This window comes from Pomacea canaliculata, linkage group LG5 (assembly GCF_003073045.1).
Source record: "Pomacea canaliculata isolate SZHN2017 linkage group LG5, ASM307304v1, whole genome shotgun sequence".
Lineage (NCBI taxonomy): Eukaryota > Metazoa > Mollusca > Gastropoda > Architaenioglossa > Ampullariidae > Pomacea > Pomacea canaliculata.
Genome location: NC_037594.1, coordinates 1165041 through 1187235, shown reverse-complemented (window position 1 = coordinate 1187235; position 22195 = coordinate 1165041). Strand labels below are relative to the sequence as shown.

The following is a 22195-nucleotide window of genomic DNA, read 5'->3' as shown; positions in this document are numbered from 1 at the left end:
GACCATCTGAGAGATTGATCCCACAATCCTCGCGATGGGCTCATCAGACCCACTTTTTCCTTTTATGAAGGCAGGTCACTTTGGTGGGTTGATGGGAGGTCCAGTGGCTGTATAAACTGTCCAAACCTTTCCCCAACTTCGTAAAATAACCGTAATGGCGGTTTATTTTGGTGAACCTTGGCAGCTTTATTATAGTGTTCATGAATATTGTAGTGCTGTCAACGTGGTTAGCAATGAAGCACAAATTAGTTCAAATCAGGCCGATTTTTCTGATCGCATAATAAACAAAATTTATTAGTCGTATTGATATTGACATATCCATCCTAAAGTGTGGTATTTCTGAGCGCCATCACTTCTTTCACAGAGAAATGTTACTTTTTGAAAACAAATAACATTTTTTACATTTATTTCAAATGTTATTTACTTTTTTGCTATTTGAAATGGTTATATGGAGCAATTTTCAACTTAAATTGGAAGGAAAAGAACATAATATAATTCTATAAGAAGCAACCGAAGCCAGGCCGCCAGTCAGTAGGGAAAAAAGAGGACATGCTTGGAAAAATGATCTAAATCTTATTTTCTCTCAATTTTGTGTATTCCGCTAAAGATTTTTCATGGCAGCTCCGGGAGAACCCTCAAAAACATTTTACGCCTTTGTCAGCTTTGTGGAAATCATCGAAACCATTATATCTCGTCAGTTATGGGGAAATTCTTAAAAACTTGTTATATGGTTTGTGATCGTTTCCACGAGGCGAAAATAGTTCAACGGCTACATCACCAGCATCAACACCTCTACTAGAAACAGTCAGTATTTTTATTTGAAATGAAAGCTCTCTTCTATTGTTTACTTCTTTGTTTACCAACTCATCATTGAGTTCATAAAGTCCTTCGAAGACCGCTTGACATATTTTGCCGCCGTCTGGGTCATGAAATGAACCTTATTTTTGCGAAGAAGTTGACCTCAGCCCTATAAGCGGTGGCTATTTTTCATGCAGTCATCCCTTATCATGTATACTTGCCGCTTTTTTATCTTATTATCCGAGCAGTGCTGCGATCTGAACAAAAAATAGTCTCGCTTGCTGTCGCCATAATGGTGTGGACGAGGTCTGGAAGAGAACAGGACAAAACCAAGGACAAGAGGACTGACACGCAGACCCATCACTCCATCAAGAAACATACAGACAGGCTGACAGACTGATGAACAAAGTCTGTGGAGTGATGGCTTGTAACTGTTTCTATGTCTAAAAGCTGGATACTTTTATTGCATAGCTAGATTCTTGCTTTTTATATTTAAACTCACTTGATGTCTTCAGACCCTGAACTTGTCTTAGCTTCTTCGTTTGAGGCTGCGGTTGTTGAGGTCGAATTTCGATGACTGCCCCAACCTCTCAGATTGTATTAGGCAAAAGGAGTCTCTTGTGATGACTTGGCTCCGTTTGTGGAGATATAATTGGCTGTCTGAGAGACGGCAATGTTCCTGGGTTACCACGGTGATATCGTCTTCTCTGACCCCGGACAACGTTTTCTTAGCTGCGAAATGAAGCAAAACAAAATTTAGGACTCTTTCAAGGGATGTGGTGCGAGCTTAATCAGCTCCCTCAATCAGCGATGGTGACTAAGCTGATTTAATGAACGATCTGCAAATCCGTGTCAACATCAGTTGTAACAAGAACTTCAGGATGTGGCTATTTTCACAGAACACAAACACGCGGAGCATTCTATCATACGCACCCACGCATTTCTTCTAAAACTTTAACTGAACTCAGTCATTTCTCTTTCGAAACCTTGTAGAACAACACGGTGTAGACTGATGCGGTCCTTGACTATTTGTTGCCATGGTGCTGTCAGCTCTTGTCTACAATATCACGAGCGGTCCGGTGGCGCAACGGTTAGCGCTGTTAGCGCCTGTCACCAATACAGTGAAGGTTGGCTGCCCTGAGTTCATTTCTCGTCTCGGGCACTCTGATCTTTCTCTGCACGTGGCATCTGTTTACAGGGCTGGCTGCTTGCCGTAATATAGCCTTAGCTGCTGACACGGCGTAAAACACCAATTTCCCCCCCCCCCTCTACAATATCACGGGTGTGGGGTCTATTACGGGTACTTGTGGCGGATAAACTGTGTTGGTGTGTAACATGGCGCAGTCTGTGTTATTTGTAGCATCAGGTGTAGTGTGGTGCACGTGACAGAGTGCAGACTGGGGTATCTGCGAGGGTATCAGTGGATACCACGGACTACAATAGAACAGGAGATGCTCGGCGGAGCACCACAACTCGTTAGCGGACGAGAAAATGCGAGACTCGCTCCCCAAACAATTAAACCTGACAGACACTTACAATTCATGACAACCCGAGTCCTCGAGAAGCTGCTCGCCGCGACCTTGCTGCGGAAACTGTGTCAACGGTTCAAATCTCTCGTGTGATGGCTGGGGTCGGGGGGGGGGACTGTGGTGGTGGGGGGGACTATGGTGGACCCCCTTTACTTCCAGTGGTGCAAGTGAGAGAACAGAGACCGAGCTGCAATCCCTCATCTCCCTCAGTGCTCGCATGTTAATGCAAAGTCTGTGAATACTTTACTTACATACGTAAATACACAAATCGTAGACACACAGACACAACCAATCATATATACACATACAAACAATAACACGCAAACAAGCAAACAAACACGCAAAGGCATAGAAGAACAGATATGGTAGGTAGCTTTATTTTACACACGCACGTGCTCTCTCTCTCACACACACACCGACAGTACTTTATTAGAAATGCTGGCGCATGCGCAGTGGCGCGTGAACAAACATCGCCATTGTTTGTGTTGGTCACGCTGCTCCAGGCACGTCACGTGACTTGTTGTTACAATAAGCCGCCTGGTGTTTTGACAGATGTGTGTTTCGAACCACGGTTTTCTGATACGCTCTCATTGCGTGTGCTTTGACAATTACTTTCTCTCTTCCTTCCCTTCATTTCTCTTTCTGTCTCTCTGTCTCTGTCAGCATCCTTGCTGCCTGCTGAAGCTGATGGTGATGGGGTGTGTGGGAGGTTCTTACATTAATTATGAACATGAAGAAAAGTCGCTGTTCTTTATCGCGGTCAATCTCACTCACTCACCAGCCATCCACCTTGCCTGCGCTTGTCTGCCTTCTTTCATCCTCCCTTTCTTTTTCCTTCACGGAGGAAGAGGATAGTCGAGGGGTTAAAGCACTAGCATCTGAACCGAGAGTCGCGCGAACGAAATCCATTTGGCGCAGCCTTACTTTTCCCAGTTGACCCATCTGTTGGTAATGGATACTTGACTCTAGTAAGTGTTGGAGAAGGTAAGGCAGCCAGGAAGAGCAAGTAAGCAATGCCCACAGAAAGCTGGCCCCGAGAAAATTAAGGTCTCAAACATCCGCATCCGCAAACATCTCCGCAGCGACCTAGAAAAGGTCAGGGGACGACCTTGAACTGTTCATGTCGCACGCTCCCTCACTGATTCACACTCACACACATTTACTTTACGTAAGTACAAGTCGAGAAGGCACCAACGGCTCGACTGTCGAGCTGATGAAGTCCAATAACATCCTGAGTCGAGGCGAGCGGAGGGTCACACGGAGGGCTTGTCTCTCGAGCGTCGTCGGCTGGCAAAGGCTTGTCGTCTACTTCCAGTGTAATTGATGACATCTTCACGTGTATCTTTGTCTGTCTGGCTGTCTTTCTGGATATATGTAGAATATCCATCAACCCTCAGTAATTTAGCTCTTTATTCTTTCTTTTCTTTGTTTTCGGTCTGGCAGTTCGAATGATTGCATTCAATTTTGAAGTTAAGATGGGCTCTTGAGAAAATTGAAAAAAAAGGAGAAAGGAAAGGAAATGGAAAGAAAGAATGAATGAAAATGGAAGAAAATAAACACGAGAAAAGGTTTTAAAGCATTACAGGTAGGGCTAAAATTACTAAAGCTGATTGCACAAGGTGTTTACGAGAAAACTGAGACTCCTGTGACCTGTGCGACTAATTTCTGTCACAGCTAAAGGTCAAGAGAGTGTCGCATAGTCGAGAACAATGGCCAAAGGTTAGGTTTGCTCAGTATATCAAAAGGGCAGGTGCAGGAGGTATGTAGCAGTACCTGGTGCTATTCAATTAATTGAGCCAAGGTAATTTTCACATCAACTTATCTGTATCTACCCGTCCCTTGCTGGGTGTGTGGTCCGTGCGTGTGGGTGTGTTGGTGTTGATTTGTCGATCGCCCTCTGCCTTCCTCCTGTAATTCACTTCACCACTCCTTTGACTTTCCTCATCAGCCTCGTTCCCGACATTGGGCCGAGATCCGTGGGCACGCCCTGACACCACCAGCATCGACAACAGCAAAAATAAACCAACAACGAGTGTCTAATGAAATACGTGTCCCTGGTTCACCTGATGTTCGGGTTCGTCAGGCGAAGAGTTTATGAAGTTCACCAAGCATTTTTCAATTACAGGGCTAAGGCACCGGAGGACCTTTCTTGAAGACTGCAAGACTTTTTGGTGCGAGAAACATAAACACGTGCTGACGTGGTGACGTGGTGACGTGCGCACCTTGAACTGTTGCCCGGGGTCAGAGCGATATACCATCTACTCAGGTCCTCATCGTACAGTCGACTGTCTTGTATTGGATGATGTGCATGGCTGTCAGTTGAGTGACAGTTGACAGGACCAGTTGTCCTGCTTAGTCTCCACACCTCACCTGTACACCACGCAGTTACAGCCAGGTGTGGCCAGACTCAGATACCCGCCATGTTCCGCTAGACGCATGATCACTCATGGGAACTTTTGGGTTTTTGAATAATTTTTCCCCATGGCATCGTTCAGTGACTTCATTCAGAATTTCAAAGAGGAGATCACTTATCAATATTTCCCTGTAGACCGAGCGGTGAATTTCATTTTCCAAAATCGTTTTCCCAAATCATTAGTGAGGTATGTCTTGTGGCAACAGGTCACGTGTCACATTTAACACTTTCATCCTGTCGCTGGTAGTTTCAAACCTCTTCATCCCTGTTTTGTCACTTTTATCAAATACATCCCAATATATCCAAGGCCTCACAGTGTCAGAAGGCACTGTCATCAAAATTCCAACCCGTTTCGACTGATTCTCGTGCTAACCCTCACCCCGGCACCAGACTGTCTGTCATGTAGAAGGTACTGACTATTGAGAACATCACTAGAGCACTGAGTCGTCCATGTTTGTTGTCGTCGTCGCTGTGTGTTTGCCAAGCGTTAGGCAACGCCCCCCACCAGAGTTTTGCTCACCCAACCGCTCGCCGGCTCAAGATTCTCCTCCAGTGACCGCGCTGCCCGGGAAGCTACATACAAACACACAATCAACTCCTACTTCTACCTGTGAGGAGGACAGCAAGTGCGCCTCCCGCTACACGCAGGGTCCGTGACGGGTACGCAGTTCCGCCGCCTGCAGCGCCTTCCGCTCTCAAGGGGGACAACTCCGGTGCTCTCCCTTCGAGCTGAGAATCATCTGTCATCGCTGTTGAGCATCAAAACTATAGGATTACTTGTGGGTATGTACATCTTGCCCCATTACGTGTTTATATTGCGCTGGTTGTGTCCATCATGGATTGTGTGGATGGCAGTGATGCTGTGACGTCACCAGTCACCTGCTCCGCACGTGAAATGTGGAGTGACGTGTGCAAGGTGTACACGGTGTACAAGGTCGCTACTTGTCTTCACACTTGTGTAAGTACATACACGAGGTTTAGAGAACAATTTGTAGTTGTTTGCCTGTGTTGCTGTAGGTCTGCTATCTTGCAGTCCTTGTTCAAGAGTTGTCTCTCCTGACCTGCTGGGGGTGTGGGTGTGAGTGTGGGTGGGGTAGCGGTTGTCAGACGCGGATTTTCAGGAAACTAGTTTCTAATGTCAGCAACTCAGGTGATTACTTCAAGCTTGAAATTATCGTGAGTTAACATGTCTTGGTCGCTTGATTCTGAGAAGCTCTTGTTGAGGTGAGTGTACACAGACTTCTTTTATGTTGTGTGGTGTATCCTCCCCTTGCGTAACTCGTCCTTCGTTTCTTGATAACCGACTTGAAGAAAACGGCGTTAATGAGAAAGATTAGTCGCCAACAGGATCGTGGAAGAGGATAAGATACTGAGAAAGAAACGATTTGTTAGCAACTGCGAGAAGATGGACAGAGTCTCAACAACATTTCAATAAAGAGCGCGGTTTGTTGGGAGGATTTGGAGGAGAGAAAATGAGAGAAGAGAGTAATGAATGCTTGCATGTCTTTGTGTAAGTACACAAGTAATATCTACCGACTTCAGGGTTGTTGTTGGCAGCGGGAGGAGGACACAAAGAGTTTATTGACTGTCACATGGCGAGGTCTGCAGCGAGATAATAACAGCAATAAGGAATTAATTATGTGTTGTGAAGGGCCGACCGAAACTTGTTGTCGGGGTCTCGTCTGTCTCCTCGCCAAGTGAATTGTTATCCGATCTCAGCTCTGTATCACCATGCCTACCAGTGTCACGTGCTCGAGTTGAGTCACCACCCTCCCACTTAGCAGCCTTATCATCGGAACCCAGCTGCTGTGTGAGTGTGTGTATGTGGGTGTGTTAGTGGGTGTGTATGTGTATGTTAGCATGTATGTTCGTGTGTGTGTACTGGTGGGTGTGTATGTGTATGTTTATGTGTGTGTGTTGGTGGGTGTGTATGTTTGTGTGTGTGTGTGTGTGAGCGTTGGTGGGTGGGCGTTTGTGTGTGTTAGTTTGCGTGTGTTAGTGTATGTGCTAGTAGGTGTATGTGTGAGTTTTATTTGTACACAATGGACTATGCGTCTTCTATTGCGTGTATCTCTGTTGTGGTGCGTGCGTGCTTGTGTATGCGTAAATCATGGAGTTCAAGAATCATGATTTATCTAATTTGTTGTGCTCTTGCTTATCTCTTAAAAAGTAGTAAATAGGTTATTCTATTTACTCCATTTTCTGGTCTCTCGCTGCATTTTTATCTCTCTATCTGTTTCTCAGTATTTCTCTGAGACTTGTGTGTGATGGAGCGATTGTATGTTTATTCATTTCGTACAGAAAACATCAGAAAAACTGACGGTGAGCACAAATCATTTTATAGTAAAACTATTCACCACCTACCTAGTTTATAGTTCAACTATTTACCGCCTACCTAGTTTATTTTAACTCACAGCAAATGTGTTAGTTCGTCTTGTCGGTAATATTTACAGTGGTGTCAGTATTACAGGGGATCACACAGGGAGGGATACAGTAGGTGCTGTACACTCCCTGACATGTCATGGCCTGTGTCACTGTTCAACTTGTGGAAAGATGTGAATGGTGTGAACATTCGATACAAATTAGGTTAGCTACGGTGTAATTAGAGTATATCCGTTATGAGAAGTTTAAAATATTATTTATTAACTTCTTGTGTGCTCTGTTTTTGAGTTTCTTAAGACCTCTGACTTTTTATTTAAAACTATTGCAGTCGCCTTTCTTGTTACCTTTATAATTATTAGCTTCGTAATAAGAGATGTTCTTGTTGCTTTCAAACACGCAAACACACACACAGGCGCGCGCACCTGCATTCTATGCACAGGGAATCACTCTTGCATTACCCAAAGATCACGTACCTAGAGTACAGGACCCCCCTTCCTTACAAGGGTGCGCGTGCAGTCAGGGACACAATGAAACTATCTCTTGCCCACCCAGCAACTGTCCACTTTCAGGGACCTGTCAGGGTGACAGACGCGATGTACCCTGGACATTCCCTGCCATGAACCACTGACATTTACCGACTCCGCCTTACGAGGCTCTGGGGAACACATTCCCTTCTGCACCGTCAGCAAGTAAATAAATAAAAGAATGTCTCTAGCTTTGCGTGAGCTGTTGGGTATCCGCTGCTTCTGTCTGTCTTTATCTCAACTCACGCATATCTGAGCGAGGGTCACAGACGACGGTCGCAGTTCGCCATCTTTAATGCACGCGCATTGCAAGTGCGTGCCACGGCGTCTGGCAGTCTGACACGCCATCCACACAAAATGGTCAGCAGAAAATAGCCGCGACTGGAACTGAATTACTGGTGGGGTGCTGTCACCAGACCCTCCATTACTGGGTGCTGACTGCCTCAGACCTTGACCCCGTGGAGCAGGTCACGCGAGTGTGACCCTGGCATGTATGCTACTCACGACAAGTGTCTGTAGTTTAGGTGACGTGAAGTATTAGATGAAGCAATAAAATATAAGCATAAATAATGAGTTAATTGTTTTACCGGTCTGTTGGCATGTTTGCTGATTATTATTATCGGTTTGACATTTTTATGGCTGCTGAGAACAACGGAGTTCTGAGTGCATGAGGGCGCACGTGCTTCTGTCAGCGGCGTAAGATGCTCGGCTTTTTTTTTTTAAAGGGGGTGGGATGCGGGGTTACCCTCCATGCTGACAATGAACAACATTCACATTCCTGCCTCCTCAGTACTTTTGGGGTTTTGTTTTTTTGTTTTTTTGTTTTGTTTTGTTTTGTTTTTGAGGAGGAGGCTGCCCCTCTGGCCACCTTCCCTGGTTCCTACGCCACTGTGTGCTTTAGTCAGTGAATGAGTTTGCATTTGTTATATTTACTTACATCTTGCTATCGCAATGCAGATATTTTTTTCGTACAGCATCACAGATGCGACAGCTCTGTCACTGAGCTGCATACGAAGCTTTTCACGACAATTGTTTATCAGTTAAAATTCTAATTACTGTCAAAAAGTAACTGTTTGTTTCTCTCTGTCCAGGCGACACATGATCTCTTCCGGTGAGAGGAATACAAGCTTCATCGTTTGCTACCTGGTAGCGCAGGTGTCAGAGGTCAGAGATACAAGGGAGACGTCTGGAACTTTCCAGTGACGTCCGTTGCTTCCGGTGACGTGCCATCCCTTGGAACTCCAGCGGATAAGCATCTTAAGGACAGCGTGTGGCGCACCTTGGGACAACATCGAGCAGGCAGCATCCTTCGTCATCGTCAATAACACAAGGAAGGTGTCGGCCGCTACACCACCGTCTGTAAGGCACCCTTCACACGTGACGACAAGTCTCGGAAGTAGGCAGAGATCGATGGCGTGAATCCAAAAACATCGTCCAATCCGAGATTTCGTTCCTAAGAAGGAGTGGCGAACGTATTAATACTCACTCCTTGTCATCGAATCATTTTTCATTTGCTTGGTGGAAAAAAAAAACTCCGCGAGAGAAAAAAATCTCCTCTGTCCTTGATTTATTTTTTCGTCCACCGCTGACGAGGATGTGACGTCACGGGCTGACTTGATGAACGCGACGATCGCGTGGCGGATGTGCCTCGCTAGTGAGGTCCTGGCCCCGCGACTGGAGGGCGAGTGACCAGCAGACTCCGCGCCTTGGGGTGAGATGACAAAAAGAGTTTTAATCATGGATGCTCGGTGAGGAGTTCACGACGGTTGTCTTGGTGTCATGCATCGTGATGGTCCCTAGGGATTGTTTTTTCTTCTTACTCTCGTAACATTCCACGTGATTCTGAATAACGATGAAAAACTGGCGAGGATACAGATTTCCAGCGCTCAGTTTTTTTCTACTAGTGGTCACCTGTACAAGGGCCCAGGTATGATTGTTTTTATTAAAAACTAACACCTCACTCGCCTCTTTGCTGTAGTCCTAGTAGATTGTTTGTTTTATTCCAGATCCACGCAAACAAACACACACGCCATCATAGAAGGTCCTCTAACTGCGTCTTTTTTCAGGGAAACTGATAAAAATCTTAGAAGACTCAAGAACTGTGATAACAAGTTTGATTACTGTAATAGTCAGACAGTCTCTTGAGTTAGAGAAGTGAAAGCTCGACACTCACTCTCTGGAGTCGACTTTCTTGTGGCAGGAGAGAGTCCTTGAGATACGTCCACTGGATAAGATTGTTTGATAAATAAATTGTTTTCTGTGGAGCAGCATGCAAATGCCATGGTCAGTCAGATAATGAAGTCTGTTTTGCAAATTAATTTTTGCGAAACTGTGTGTGCTTAGGCTTAAAGTAAAAGAGTTTAACAAGAGGGAAAAGTTGCTATACCCAGGATAGGGAAATGCTGCTATACCCAGGATAGAGAAATGCTGCTATACCCAGGATAGAGAAATGCTGCTATACCCAGGATAAAACACTGCGAGGAACAGTATGTAGGCACTTTATTACTGGACTGACAGAAGATTAATCCGCGGTGTACAGGATGCGAATGTCGAGTGGTGATAACACATTCCCGCTGCCCAAACCAAAATGTTCCCCGATATCAGGTTTGCATCTCGCAGGGTCTCCAAGCATTTTGTCGGGGATCCACTCACGTGCGCCACCAAGACTGTGTTTTGGCAGCCACCAGGTCGACCTGGAGATGAATTATGATAAAGTCGCCCACCGCAGACACGCAGATAGAGAGAAGGAAGGCGACTTGTTCCACACGTAAGGGGGGACTGGGGGTTGGGGGTGGGTGGGAGGTACGTGAGAGAGAATGCTGTCAGGTGCAATTCTACACCTGAAAGAGCCTGTAACTTCTGATGGGCAGAGGACGGTTTAATGTATGGTAAAGAGGGATACGGACACTTTCACGAATGTTAATGGTACGGTCATGTACAGTTTTATTTACGGTAAAGAGTTATATGGACACTTTTATGTATGGTAAAGGCCAGTAGGGACAGTTGTGTGTAAGTAAAGGGCTTTGCACTCGGGTGAACTTTGGCCTGTGAAGAAGAGGACGCGGTTCAGATGACAGGTCACCAGCGTCCTCCTACCTGCTGCCAACATCCTGCTGTCGTGTGCAACCATCTCGGTTCTTCCTTCTAGTTCTTCATCCGCCTTTATTTTTCCTTCCTTCTCTCTCCGTCTAGCTTCTGGCTCTTTGATTTTGTTTGCAGACAACAGGTTTTTTTAAAACAGTGTGAGTCAGGTTAGCTGTCATCATCAAAGACGGATTATGTCTGTCCTAATTCTTCTGATCATGTTTTAGCACCTTCAAACTTTATTGACGATTATTACGAGCGTTTGTTGCTGCTAAACAGCAGAGAGACAGGTAAAAGCCACGATTTTCTAGTTGGGTGGAATTTGCAGGTGATAAATGTCAACGTGTGTCATCGTGTACGTCATCGCTTTCATCGCTGCTTTGTGGGCTGTTCGTTAGAGTAGTGGCTACCACCACCCCACCTCATTCCCTCCCCCCCCCCACACACACGCACACCGATATGGTCAGCACTGTGAAGATCGTAGGGTCTTGGGTTCAGAGCCCATCTCCCGGCACACGACCACCTGCTAACAATCATTGCCATCAGGTCAATTTTTCCACCTGCGTTCAACATCTCATCTACCTTCTGGGCGAAAGCCTTTTCCTGTTAAGTAAAACAACCATTCGGAATTTTTTTGGCATCCGTCTGATGTTGACTTGGGAATAAGAAAATTTAGAGCACGACAAAAAATCACATCATTCCCATTTTCTATTTTTTCGTGCACTTTTTCTGTCTGGTAATGATCTCTTCAGAGTTCGATCAGGACGAAGCAATTGGCGATGTTCCCTCCACTTGCAACAAATTGTTGTTGACCATGATTGTCTGTATACAAACATCATAGGGGGACCTTACAGAAAAGGGAAAAAAAAGAAGAAAAAAAAGATGTATATATGTATCATCTCAAATGTCGTGTCGGTTCTTTGGGGGTCCTTAGCTGGTATTATAATTGATCAAACCTTTTTTCTAGCTCAGAACATTTCTCTAGATTGTAAACAGCTCGCAGCCAGGCGCGAGTGAAATGAAGAAAAAATCTCAAAATGTTGGATGAATTTTTAACGAAGCATCGCTCCAGAGCCCTAGACGCCTCTTTGCTTCTCTCCCTTTGCTCAGTTTTTTGTGATGTTTGCGACATCACCCTCTCATTATCCAGAGGATATTCTGGTGGGGTTTTCACATTTTTTAGACTTACTTGCTTTTTGTTTGCACCATCATCTCTAGCATCATTCGTCCTGTTTGTGAGGTTTTTCCTTCTCTTATCTCGGCCCAGCAGTCCGGAACAAGATGCAGGACCTACTTCAGACAACTTCAAAATGTCTTTAGAAGCCATTGCTTCCACTCGTGTACCAGTCTCTGACAGTGACCACCTCACTTCATTCTTCTTGATTGTTGTGGACTTTTAAATGTATTGGTGACTGAGAGGATGGACAGAAGTGTTTGGATGAATGATTGTTTGGCGTCGTCTACTGCATGTTTGAAATTATGGGTTACAATTAGAGAGACATTGGTGTTTGAGTGCAATAATTTCTTTCTTGCAAAAGCCATGAGATTTTAGCCAGGGAGGAGTACGTGGGGGCCAGTATTCATCTTGTGCCTCCTCCGTTGTTTTCGCTTCTCACTCACTTCCTTCTTCATTATAGTGGCCTTGACCCCGGATAGTCTGTTCACTTCCGCTTATCGTCGTTATCACCAATCAAGAAATATCCTGATTGTATCACAGGCTCATGAAATTAGAAAGGAGTTTACTCGTAGACCAGACATTTCACCCTGTGGATCATTACCAAAGAAACCAAACATACTTTACCCAATAGGTAAATCAAGGTGGCCATGAATTGTTGTTATAAGCGCCGACACTTTTCTTGTTAACACGTGACTTGTTGTGGAGCACAGCTCACGTTGGAAGGTAGTAACACACGCACACACACACGCATGCAAACACACACACCAACACACACACCATTCACAATCAATTAGGTCTTGAGTTTTTCTTTTCCTTTCAGTGAAAACGAAACGGACCACACTTTTTTCCTCGCTATTATTTTTACTTTAAAATACCGACTGCATTCGAATAAACAAGAAAATTGCAATTTGCGTGAAATATTCTGGAGTCTCCTTGGTATCGTTGGTACAAGAAAAGAAAAAACTCCACATCGTCTGTGACGAGCTAGAAGATGCCAGTCGCCTCAGTCGACATTGGTCTTTCTGTCTGATCTCGGCGATAAGTAAATCTCAACTAATAAGTTATTTAAGCCTTTTTTTCTCTTTACCGGCGAGATATTGGAAAGGACCTTTCTCAGGAAGGCAAAACATGGCACTTACCGTTGGAATTTACTGTCGTGATATCCTGATTTGTAATGAACTTCTTGGGAGGCATCAAAATAATCTCTCGCTGAATCCTGGTTTGGCCAGAGGATCCGTTGCCCTCGTTCCTGTATGATTGATCAGGGGTGCAGACCCATTACATCCAGATTTGCTCGGCAGTGGGAGGAGACATAACTGCCATGTCATGTCAGGACCGCTGCCATTTCATTGACATGTCGTCAACGTGGCGGTCGCCATGGCACTCCTCTGTCTGGCGGGTGGCGAGGATGTTTGGGCAAAGTCTGCAACGAGGAAGAACTCGCCACAGGGTACAAAGGACTCGACTTTGCTTTCCGACCTCTGGATCGAACTCAGTACAAAATACTGCTCAATGAAATAGCAAATAACACCTTCCCTTATAGAGACACAACCAGGCTCAGGTGGAGGTCGGGTAGAGGTAGTTGTGGGATATTTAAATTAGCCAAACCAGAGGTCAGCATCTTGACCAGATGAAATGATTACAAGTCTTTAACTCCTACAAACTCTCTCCGTTTTCGAGGCCCATGAAGATCACCATGTGAATACAGAAGTTCTAAACTACGGACACTTTAAGCTATGTAGTCATAATATGTAACATTCTTACATTGCTAACTGTAGGTTTTCTGTCACACTGTGGATTTCTCCATACAACAATTTCTTCTTGTTCTCTTTGCCTTTTGTAACTGTTCTTTCTCAATCAGAGATATTCCATGTCTTCAGTCTTTTAGTTGGTCCAACGAGAAGATAATTTCTTACACAGTCCATGAGGATTGTTTTACTAACTGTTCACTAGTTCAGACCCAAAGGGCGGGTGGAGTGAACATGTATTCAGTCGCAAGCTTGTCTGATAGAAATGTTCTTCATTTTTCTATATAGTCATCTTCTGCATCGATGAAATTAATTACACTGTTGATAAAAAAAAAACAAGAAAACAGACAGACAGGTGGATAGGTGAGCAAGCAGATAGATTGGACGGAAAGAAGATAAGCACAGACAGAGAAGAAAAGTTCTTTGTCAAATATTTTTCTGTCTTTTCTGTTGAGTGCGAACATCATTCCTAAGGTGACCAAGATAACTCCCGACAGACGTATTCCAATGAACATTGTCAGAAATATGCCACCTTGCTTTTACCAGACTCTTTGATCACATGTGTCAGTTCTGAAAATTGCTTAAAAACACGTTTTGCTGCCTGACTTATAGAAAAACAATAACTGTAGCAGTTAGAGGTAGTTAGCTTTGACTGGAGACAACATTCCGCGCGCACGCACACATACACACGCACATTAAATTAATAGAACAAGACACAAAAATACAAAGTTTTCTGAGTGCACCTGAGGTTTTCTTGCCCCAGTCCTCCCTCCCTCCCTTCAATGCACATTCACACTAAGAGAGACTGGTGCTGAAGGTGTGTGGCTTTTGTTGTCATCCTGGGGCTATGGACAAGAGATGAATGTACCCGCATATAGCTGTCTGATGGAAGTAGTCTCCCATCTCTCTCCCTCTCTCCCTCTCTCCCTCTCTCCTTCTGTCTGTCTCTCTGTCTGTCTGTCTGTCTGTCTGTCTGTCTCGATTTATCGGTAATGCATTATCTGTCGTCTTTCTCTTTCCTTTTGTTCTTTTTTGTTCTTTTGTTTGTTTGTCTTTCCTTCCTTTGTTTATTTTTGTGTCTTTTGTCTTTTCTGTTTTTTTTTTAAATTTCAAGTTTCCTGTTTTTATTAGTTTGTCTGTCTGCCTGCCTGCCTGCTTCTCTGTCTGTCTGCCGTTTTTCTTCCTTCTTTCTTTTCTATATGAAGCCGTTTCTTTAGTTTCCAGTGGGCAAGTGAGTGTCAGCAGGTAATCAATCGCGAAGTTGTGAAGTATTTGCTGGGCTCAGGGAAGTTCCTGGACTGACTCTTTGTGTAACTTTGGGCGCCATTACATCCTGTAAACTGAAGAAATGGGAGGAAAATAAACAAGAAGATTAGAGACGGACTGTCAGTCACGGAGTCAGATCGATTCCCGTCTGTCAGGGAGGGCGAGCAGAGGATGGGGAGCCTCCTGAAGAAATTTGTACTTGTGATGGAGGCGTGCTCTCGTAGCTTTGTCGTGGTCGTGGCGGTTGTTCTCGCCTCTGATGGAGTGTCTGTCAGCTCAGACATGTTAACAATCTGTCCATGCGGTTCCTTACGTGCAAGCTCTCCAATTATGATGAACTGCAGTTTCTAGTGACAGAAAAGAGAAGAAAACAAAAGAAGAAAGGGATAGCAGCCTATAGAGAGAACATTTACTAACATCACATATAATCACAAAACATCTTGACTAGTGACAACATTCAGTGCCAGCATGTGGGGGGAAGTGTTTGTTACTGCAGCTGTTGTTATTGTTGTTTGTTGTTGCCCCTTCTCATTGTCTGTTGGGTCCCCGCACCCTGTCCTCCCAGAGGATGTGGTGTTGAGAGCTACAGAAGCTGTTGTTCCCGGGGTGTGGCTGTCAGACGCAGCTTCCATGTATTTCACGGAATCCATTCCCTTTATCCTTTTACTAATTTCCCTCACGAGTACCAACACACTCCTCCCTCCAAACCCCTCTTCCTCTCCAAAAAAAAAAAATGATAGGAAAACATCTTTACCTTGAATCTCAAGTGATAACGAGCGCGACAAGGTCATAGAAATGTTACCGACCGGTGAAAAAAAAAAAAAAGATGCAGTTGCCTCCACCCTCAGGAAAACTTACCTACATTCTGAGTTTAAAATATCGTGCTGGTGGGATCACACCCTGTAACGGAAATCGCCTTCCGGGTAGAGCAGTTAAAAAGAAAAACTGCAGCCCCCATGTGTTCATTCTCCGCCTTCTGTATGCAGCTACCAAAAGAAAAAAACTCCGGCAGCCAATTAGAAGAGCGTCGTGCGCCGTGGAACCATCTCGCCCTGATGGCGGCGGTCGTGGGGATCGGGTGTAACACCTGCTGAGCTGCTGTTCCTGTCCTCGGGGAGGACTTGGCGCAACCACGCCGACGGTTGTCGTCGAAGACAGTTGCAGCGACGCCGCTGGTGTCACGCGAACTCAATTTGCAGGCGTGTACAGGCTGGTGACAGCTCCTCCCTTCACAGTCGGGCACCACACAATGTGCTGACTTCACTGCTTTCTTCTGTCTTCTTTCCTGTTGCTTTCATTTTGTTTCGTGTGTGGTTACTTCTGGTTTTTGTTGATTTTGCTTTATTTTGCGTTGTCAGCCTTGTTAGAAGTGGGTGAGCGGATAGCAGGAAAAAATTCAAAGAAAAATAGATAAAATAAACAAACCGGTTCCCAGTCACTTAATCCCCAGTCACTTCATCCCCAACGCTTCATCCTTAAAATGAAATTTTAACTATAAAAATTATGAAGCCGGCGGAAAATTTAACTGAAATTCAAATAATTATCTTCATATAAACATCACAATAAGTTTTACAATTAAAATAAATATTGAAATATATTAATAATATTTAAATCATGCTATTAACTTCAACGTCATTTAAACATCTACAACATTAGTTAAAGTATTTTAATGGTAAAACTTATTGTGATGTTTATATGAAGATAATTATTTGAATTTCAATTAAATTTTTCGTGTGCTTCATAATTTTTATAGTTAAAATTTCATTTTAAGGATGAAGCGTTGGGGATGAAGTGTCTGGGGATTAAGTGTCTGGACACCAAACAAACCATACTTTGTCATTCACCGAATCAAATGTGTTAAAATGTGTTAGCGAAATGTTTAGTCTGTGTGTGTGTATTTGTCTGTGTATGTGTGTGTGTTATGATAAGAAATGATTGGATGATAAAAGGAGAGATTAATGGAATGAGAGCTAAAACTACGAGGATCAATACATTTTCATGAATGATTTAGTGATGGAGCACGGACCCTATTAACCTGTGTGACCTTTGGTGTGTAAACTGTTTGTATAAATCACAACTGCTTTGGCCGACAGTTCGAGTTTTTCACTCAGCCTCCGGCGCTTGGCTTTGAGATTCGTGAAGGATGGCCGACAGTTGAATGTCTTGCAACTATTCCATCGCTGGACTTGGGAATGTTGGGTTTTCTGTGGGCAACCATGAGTGGCACAACAGACTAAACTTCTTTCTGTCCGTTAATCTGTTCTATGGCCTGTGGTGTGCAAGTACCATTTGCAGCCTGGATTACAGTTTTTCTACATGTCTTTCATCACTCGTGGCTTGTTTAAACATTGTCTTGTTACTGCTTTTGCTAACTACCATCATGCGCTGGCTCTGATATTTCGTATTCACTTAAATCATACGAGTTATACGACAGTTTGTTGCTGAGTCTGTACTGTATTCGGATCAGTCAGAAAACAAGAACATAAATGGCTGTATGCAAAATATTTTGTAAACTTTCAAACCATTATATTTCAGAAACAACACATTGATGATGCCTTTAAAGCATTAAATTCTGTATCCCATCATATAAATACAAACCTCTATCACAGACAGGAGCCCATTGTCGCCCATTGTTACAACAGGCAGGACGAGAGTTTTTAGTTCCAGACTTGCGGAGGGCATCTTGAGAGGCTGGAGCGAGAGGAATGAGTGTTGAAGTGATGTCTTCATTATCTTTTCTTCTGTCCTCCCTGTGGACTCCTTACCCGCCCCCAGGCAGCACCACTCTTGAGCCATGATGAAGATGTTTTCATGTGCCGTCAGTCTCTGAATGTTAGAAAACTGTTTTAAAATAGCTTTTTCTTTTTTTATTCTTTTCAATTATTTTTGTTATCTTCTTTTCTTGAGGACTTTACACGTACCCAGTCGAGCAGTACAGGAGTGAATGAAAAAAGAAAATCACAGAGAAGTAACCTGTAAAATACGACAAACATTTTGAGACCCACGAACTCAAATGAGTTAAAAAGGGAAAACTGTGTGTGTGTGTGTGTTTTGGTAAGAAACGATTGGATGAAGAAAGGAATCAAGATTCTGACTACAAATACTTTTCATGACTTTCTGACTGATGGAGCACGGATCTTATTCCCACGTCTACCTCGTGTGTATAAAGTGCAAAACTATTTTAATATTACCGGACTGGCTTGGTCTCTTGTTTTAATATATTGCCCGCTTTCTACTTTGTGATCGGTGTTTAATATAAATAATATTTGCCCATCATTGTCTGAGAAGGCTTTAATCCACACGAAACTAATAATAATAATCGTCCTCATCGTCGTCATCATCATCATCAAGAGGTTCTATAGTCCACTTCTCTGCTTAAAGGTCAATACACTTTACTAAAGTCCAAACACGTCGACAAGCAAACGGATAAACACTCATCAACAACTATAAACACAAGAATTATCTGCACTCGTGACATTCCGTGACAGCTCAGCATCAAAAGGTCTGGCAGCCAGTCCGAGCGGAAAGGTGAGTGAAGCAGAGCATGGAACCGGCGAGAACACTGAGCAGTCAGCATGGCACGAACTCGTCTGCAAGTGCAAAGCATGGTCCAGTGGACAAGAGATAGAGATAGAGAGAGACAGAGAGAAAGGTGAGACTGCAAGAGTACATATCTCTCAGCTCCGGGTTCGCACAAAAGGTGAGTGGCACAGCAACTGCATCAACAGTCGAGAAAGTTTTTACCTCGCACTGATGACGCTTTCATCATGATGATATTCTTTATCTCATCATTTGAAACACAATCTGTATTATAGACAGAAGCTTCCTGCTCTCTCGCCTATTGTTACCACCGGAAGGACGAGAGATTTTTGTATCCAGACTTGCCGGGGGCTTCGTGAGCAGTTGGTGCGAGATGAGCGAGTGATGAAGTGACGTCTTCACGATCTTTTCTTCTGCCCTCGACTCTTTTATCGCCTCGAGCAACTCCACTTGAGCATGTTGACGTCTGCGCTGATGATGCTGTGTTTTCATATCCCGTCAGTCTCTGCGTGCTAGAGAACCATTTGGAAATAACTTTTTCTTTTCTTTTTTTTAAAAAAAGACAATGACCAGTGTCAAAACACCCTGGGCTTGCATTCATGGCCATCTTCCATTTACTCCGAGGGTAATGTAGTCTTGCGGGGGCTGAGACCCAGAGTGTAAAGTATTGTAAAGTATAATTGATGGTCAAACTTCTGTCGGTTGATGAGGTGCAAGACAATGAAGCATTCAACACTCGAACTTCAGGACGTAGTTCGGACTGCGCATGCGTGGTTATGGCCACTGGATGTTAATAATGAAGTTCAGTTTTATAGCTCAGTATCTCAGCTTATCGGAAAGCTGTCAGCAATTTTAAGAACAGATTTTATCGGCACGAAAGTAGCAGAAATAAATTCAGGTCGACGATGAAGAGGCGAAGCATGGTGCTTTGTGAAGCAAAGAAAAGCTTCTCTAAAATCGAACCAGCAGTCTTTAGTTCCACCTCAAACTTTATTTTATGTTTATTTTTATAGTGTCTGTTATTTAAACCCGACCACTGCGAAAATGTTATTTACTGGGCAGTTCAGTATCGTCCTTTCTGTAGAGTTGATTTATAAAGTCTCAAACAAGTTTTGTTTATGCGAAAAGTTTCGGATAAAGCATTCTATGGAAACAAGACTAATGTGAGCACCGCAAATATTCTGTCACTGACCCCAGTGTCTAAAGCACCTGCCACCCATCACCTCATACTGTGACCACCTTCCAAGCTGTTAACTCTGACCTTTAGACCTCTACTTTAGACTACTCTCAGTAGCTGATGGTCTCTTCCTTTGATGATGATTGTCCAATGGAAAGATATTTTCAAGAAAGAAAACGACCCAGTTGACGCATGAATGTTTGGTAACACATTGAAATCTTCTTTGATGTGAGCTTTATTGAGAACACGGTGGTGTGAGATGATGTAATAGATTGGTACAGGAGGTGAGCTGTTCCTGAAATAAAAGAGACCAGCCCAGGAAACCCTGTCACCCGAGCATCCACATCAATCACTGATCGCGATCTGGAAGATACTTCGTCCTCGCCAGCCTCGTCGCCAAGTGAGGACAGCGAGGACTCAGTAAAGGTTCATCTGAAGGCAACGACAAAACTGTCGTCACTGTTGCAGCGCGCGAGTGTTGGCAGGTCGGCCATCTTAGGTCGTCAAGGTCCGCGCGCGTGCGCAGCATCCATTTTCTGCTGTCGTCTGCCGCAGCGCGCAATCGTTGAGAGTTGCGCCCCCTGGCCGCTCACTTGCCACCGCTGCTCTGCTCAGCTTCATTGTCCCGGAAGCTGCGGAGCTTGACACCGGCACCCGGGGCTGTCATCCGATAGTTGTTCCCTGGAAGATGAGGACATCGTGCTGACATCGCTGCTTGTCAGACGACACCTGTGCTACCTGCTTCCTACCTTCACTCGAGGTCTGGGGGGTCGTGTGCAGCAAGATGTGCCAAGTCACCTCTGGAAACACTTCAACTTGTGAGGTAGAACCTGTCGTTAAGTTCCTGATGTGAAAGCTGAGTCATGTGACACTAAAGACAAGAGGTTTGTGAGGGAGGGGCTTAGACTGTCCTGTCCTGTAGTCTTGATGATACGAATTGTCCTGAACAGCAAAGAAAGTTCCTTTCATCCTTATCCTTTTCTTTTTTGACAAGGTAAAATAAATTATTTTGATGGCAGGATGATACTTATACTTTGCTTGCTTGCGAATTGAAAGTTTTATTAACAAATTGTCATGTTAATATTTTAACTTAACAACAATTCGTTCAAATTTTTATGATGAAAATTCAAACATTTTTTTTTTCCTGCGCTAGTTGAGTGATTTATTGTTTGTCTGCTGACTAGTTTGTTTTCTTTCCTCATCATTATTCAAGTTGTGTGTCTAAACTAGATGTTTCCTGAATTCTGAGTGTTGTTGTCTGTGTTTACTGAAGACAGGAATTGTCAGGAGAGCGAGAGGAATAAATGTCAGTCTAGTCCAGACAGACCCTCGTGCTCTCTGGAGTGCAGGAATTCCGTATTTTATAACAGTCCTTGCATTTCTCTCGTGAAGCAAATTTGTGCTTGACCTTTCGATGTTCACATCAGTCTGCCAGGCGAACTAAAGTAGATAATTATGAGTATGCGAGTCTTTGAAGTCCCAGTGAATGAGATAAGTACAGCACCGACTATCCACTTACAGCTTTAGTCTCAACAGCTTTTAGTTTGTTCGCAATTGAGTATTTAGAAACCTCGGTCATAGAAACTTTACTAGAGCAATACATTATTGTCGGAACTACAGCTCATACTTCAATATACTTCATTTTCATTGTTTATGTTTAGTGGTCTGCAGTAAATATTTACAGTCTGTGACCGCATGTCTTTAACAATTCTGTTTGCCGGTTATAGACTGACTTCGTATTTCAATTTTAATGGCACTTGAGCTTAACACCTCATTGGCCACCATCCACACTCTTACACTAACAAACTCACACGACATAAAGACAAAGAAATTGTGAGAAGGAACAACAGACTTTTATTCACAAAATCCACAGAAGAAATAAGTTGTCCGCTTGTGATGCGAGTTCCACATGACATCCCTCGTGGTCAACATCCTCAATAATTTATGAAAGTCTCTCTTTTATCTCGATGCTTTTATTTGTAAACATTGCAACTAGCAAGGAACCAGAATTCTGTTGCTGAATAATGCAGGTTGTCACTCCAGTGACAGCAGACAACCTGCAAACATTATCTGCACGGTGCAGGACGATACGTTGTGCAACAGGTCAAAGGTCGTAGTCAGGAAACAAGAACAAGTCCATGTTTCCCCGGGGAACATGGGGAACCCAAGGACAAGTGTCTTGTTTTTGTTGTTACAATGCGATGCCCAGACCCCGCGGGTATTACTTCCTGTTTCCTTACCCCCGTGGTATTTTGCTTTGTGGCTTCAGAGGTTAAACATCGTTTGCGGGGTCTGGACACCTGTCGGCTTACCTGTCTTTTCGCTTCTAGCCGTTGTCTTAGTAAGGGTGAAAACTTAAACATCACCTGGAAACGTGTGTCAGAGTTTTTAATGTTGAGCCTCATCTTTGAATTTTAAACTTTATGTCAAGCCACACACTATCAGAAGCACAATCTTTGTGTGTGAAAAATCCAGTTTGTGTGGTGCGTATATCGTGTCCTACTCACATCAACATCATTAACCACTTCTTTCTCTCACTCAAAGTCAGAACTGTGGT

The 22195-nt window shown here is 43.9% G+C and overlaps 1 protein-coding gene across 3 annotated transcripts in view; it reads left to right on the top strand.

Annotated features, from left to right (window-relative positions):
- The window catches only part of LOC112563778 (parathyroid hormone/parathyroid hormone-related peptide receptor-like), a 61343-nt gene that overhangs the window by 20677 nt on the left and 18471 nt on the right, over positions 1-22195 (top strand). The window contains exons 1-2 of one of the 3 annotated variants that reach the window (XM_025238102.1): positions 5355-5523; positions 8738-9573. In XM_025238102.1, the coding sequence (XP_025093887.1) occupies positions 9499-9573 (75 nt within the window). In that variant the 5' untranslated portion in view covers positions 5355-5523; positions 8738-9498. Of the gene's footprint in view, positions 1-5354; positions 5524-8737; positions 9574-19628; positions 20462-22195 lie in introns of those variants that run through there. The other 2 variants (XM_025238101.1, XM_025238103.1) reach the window with 2 other exon arrangements.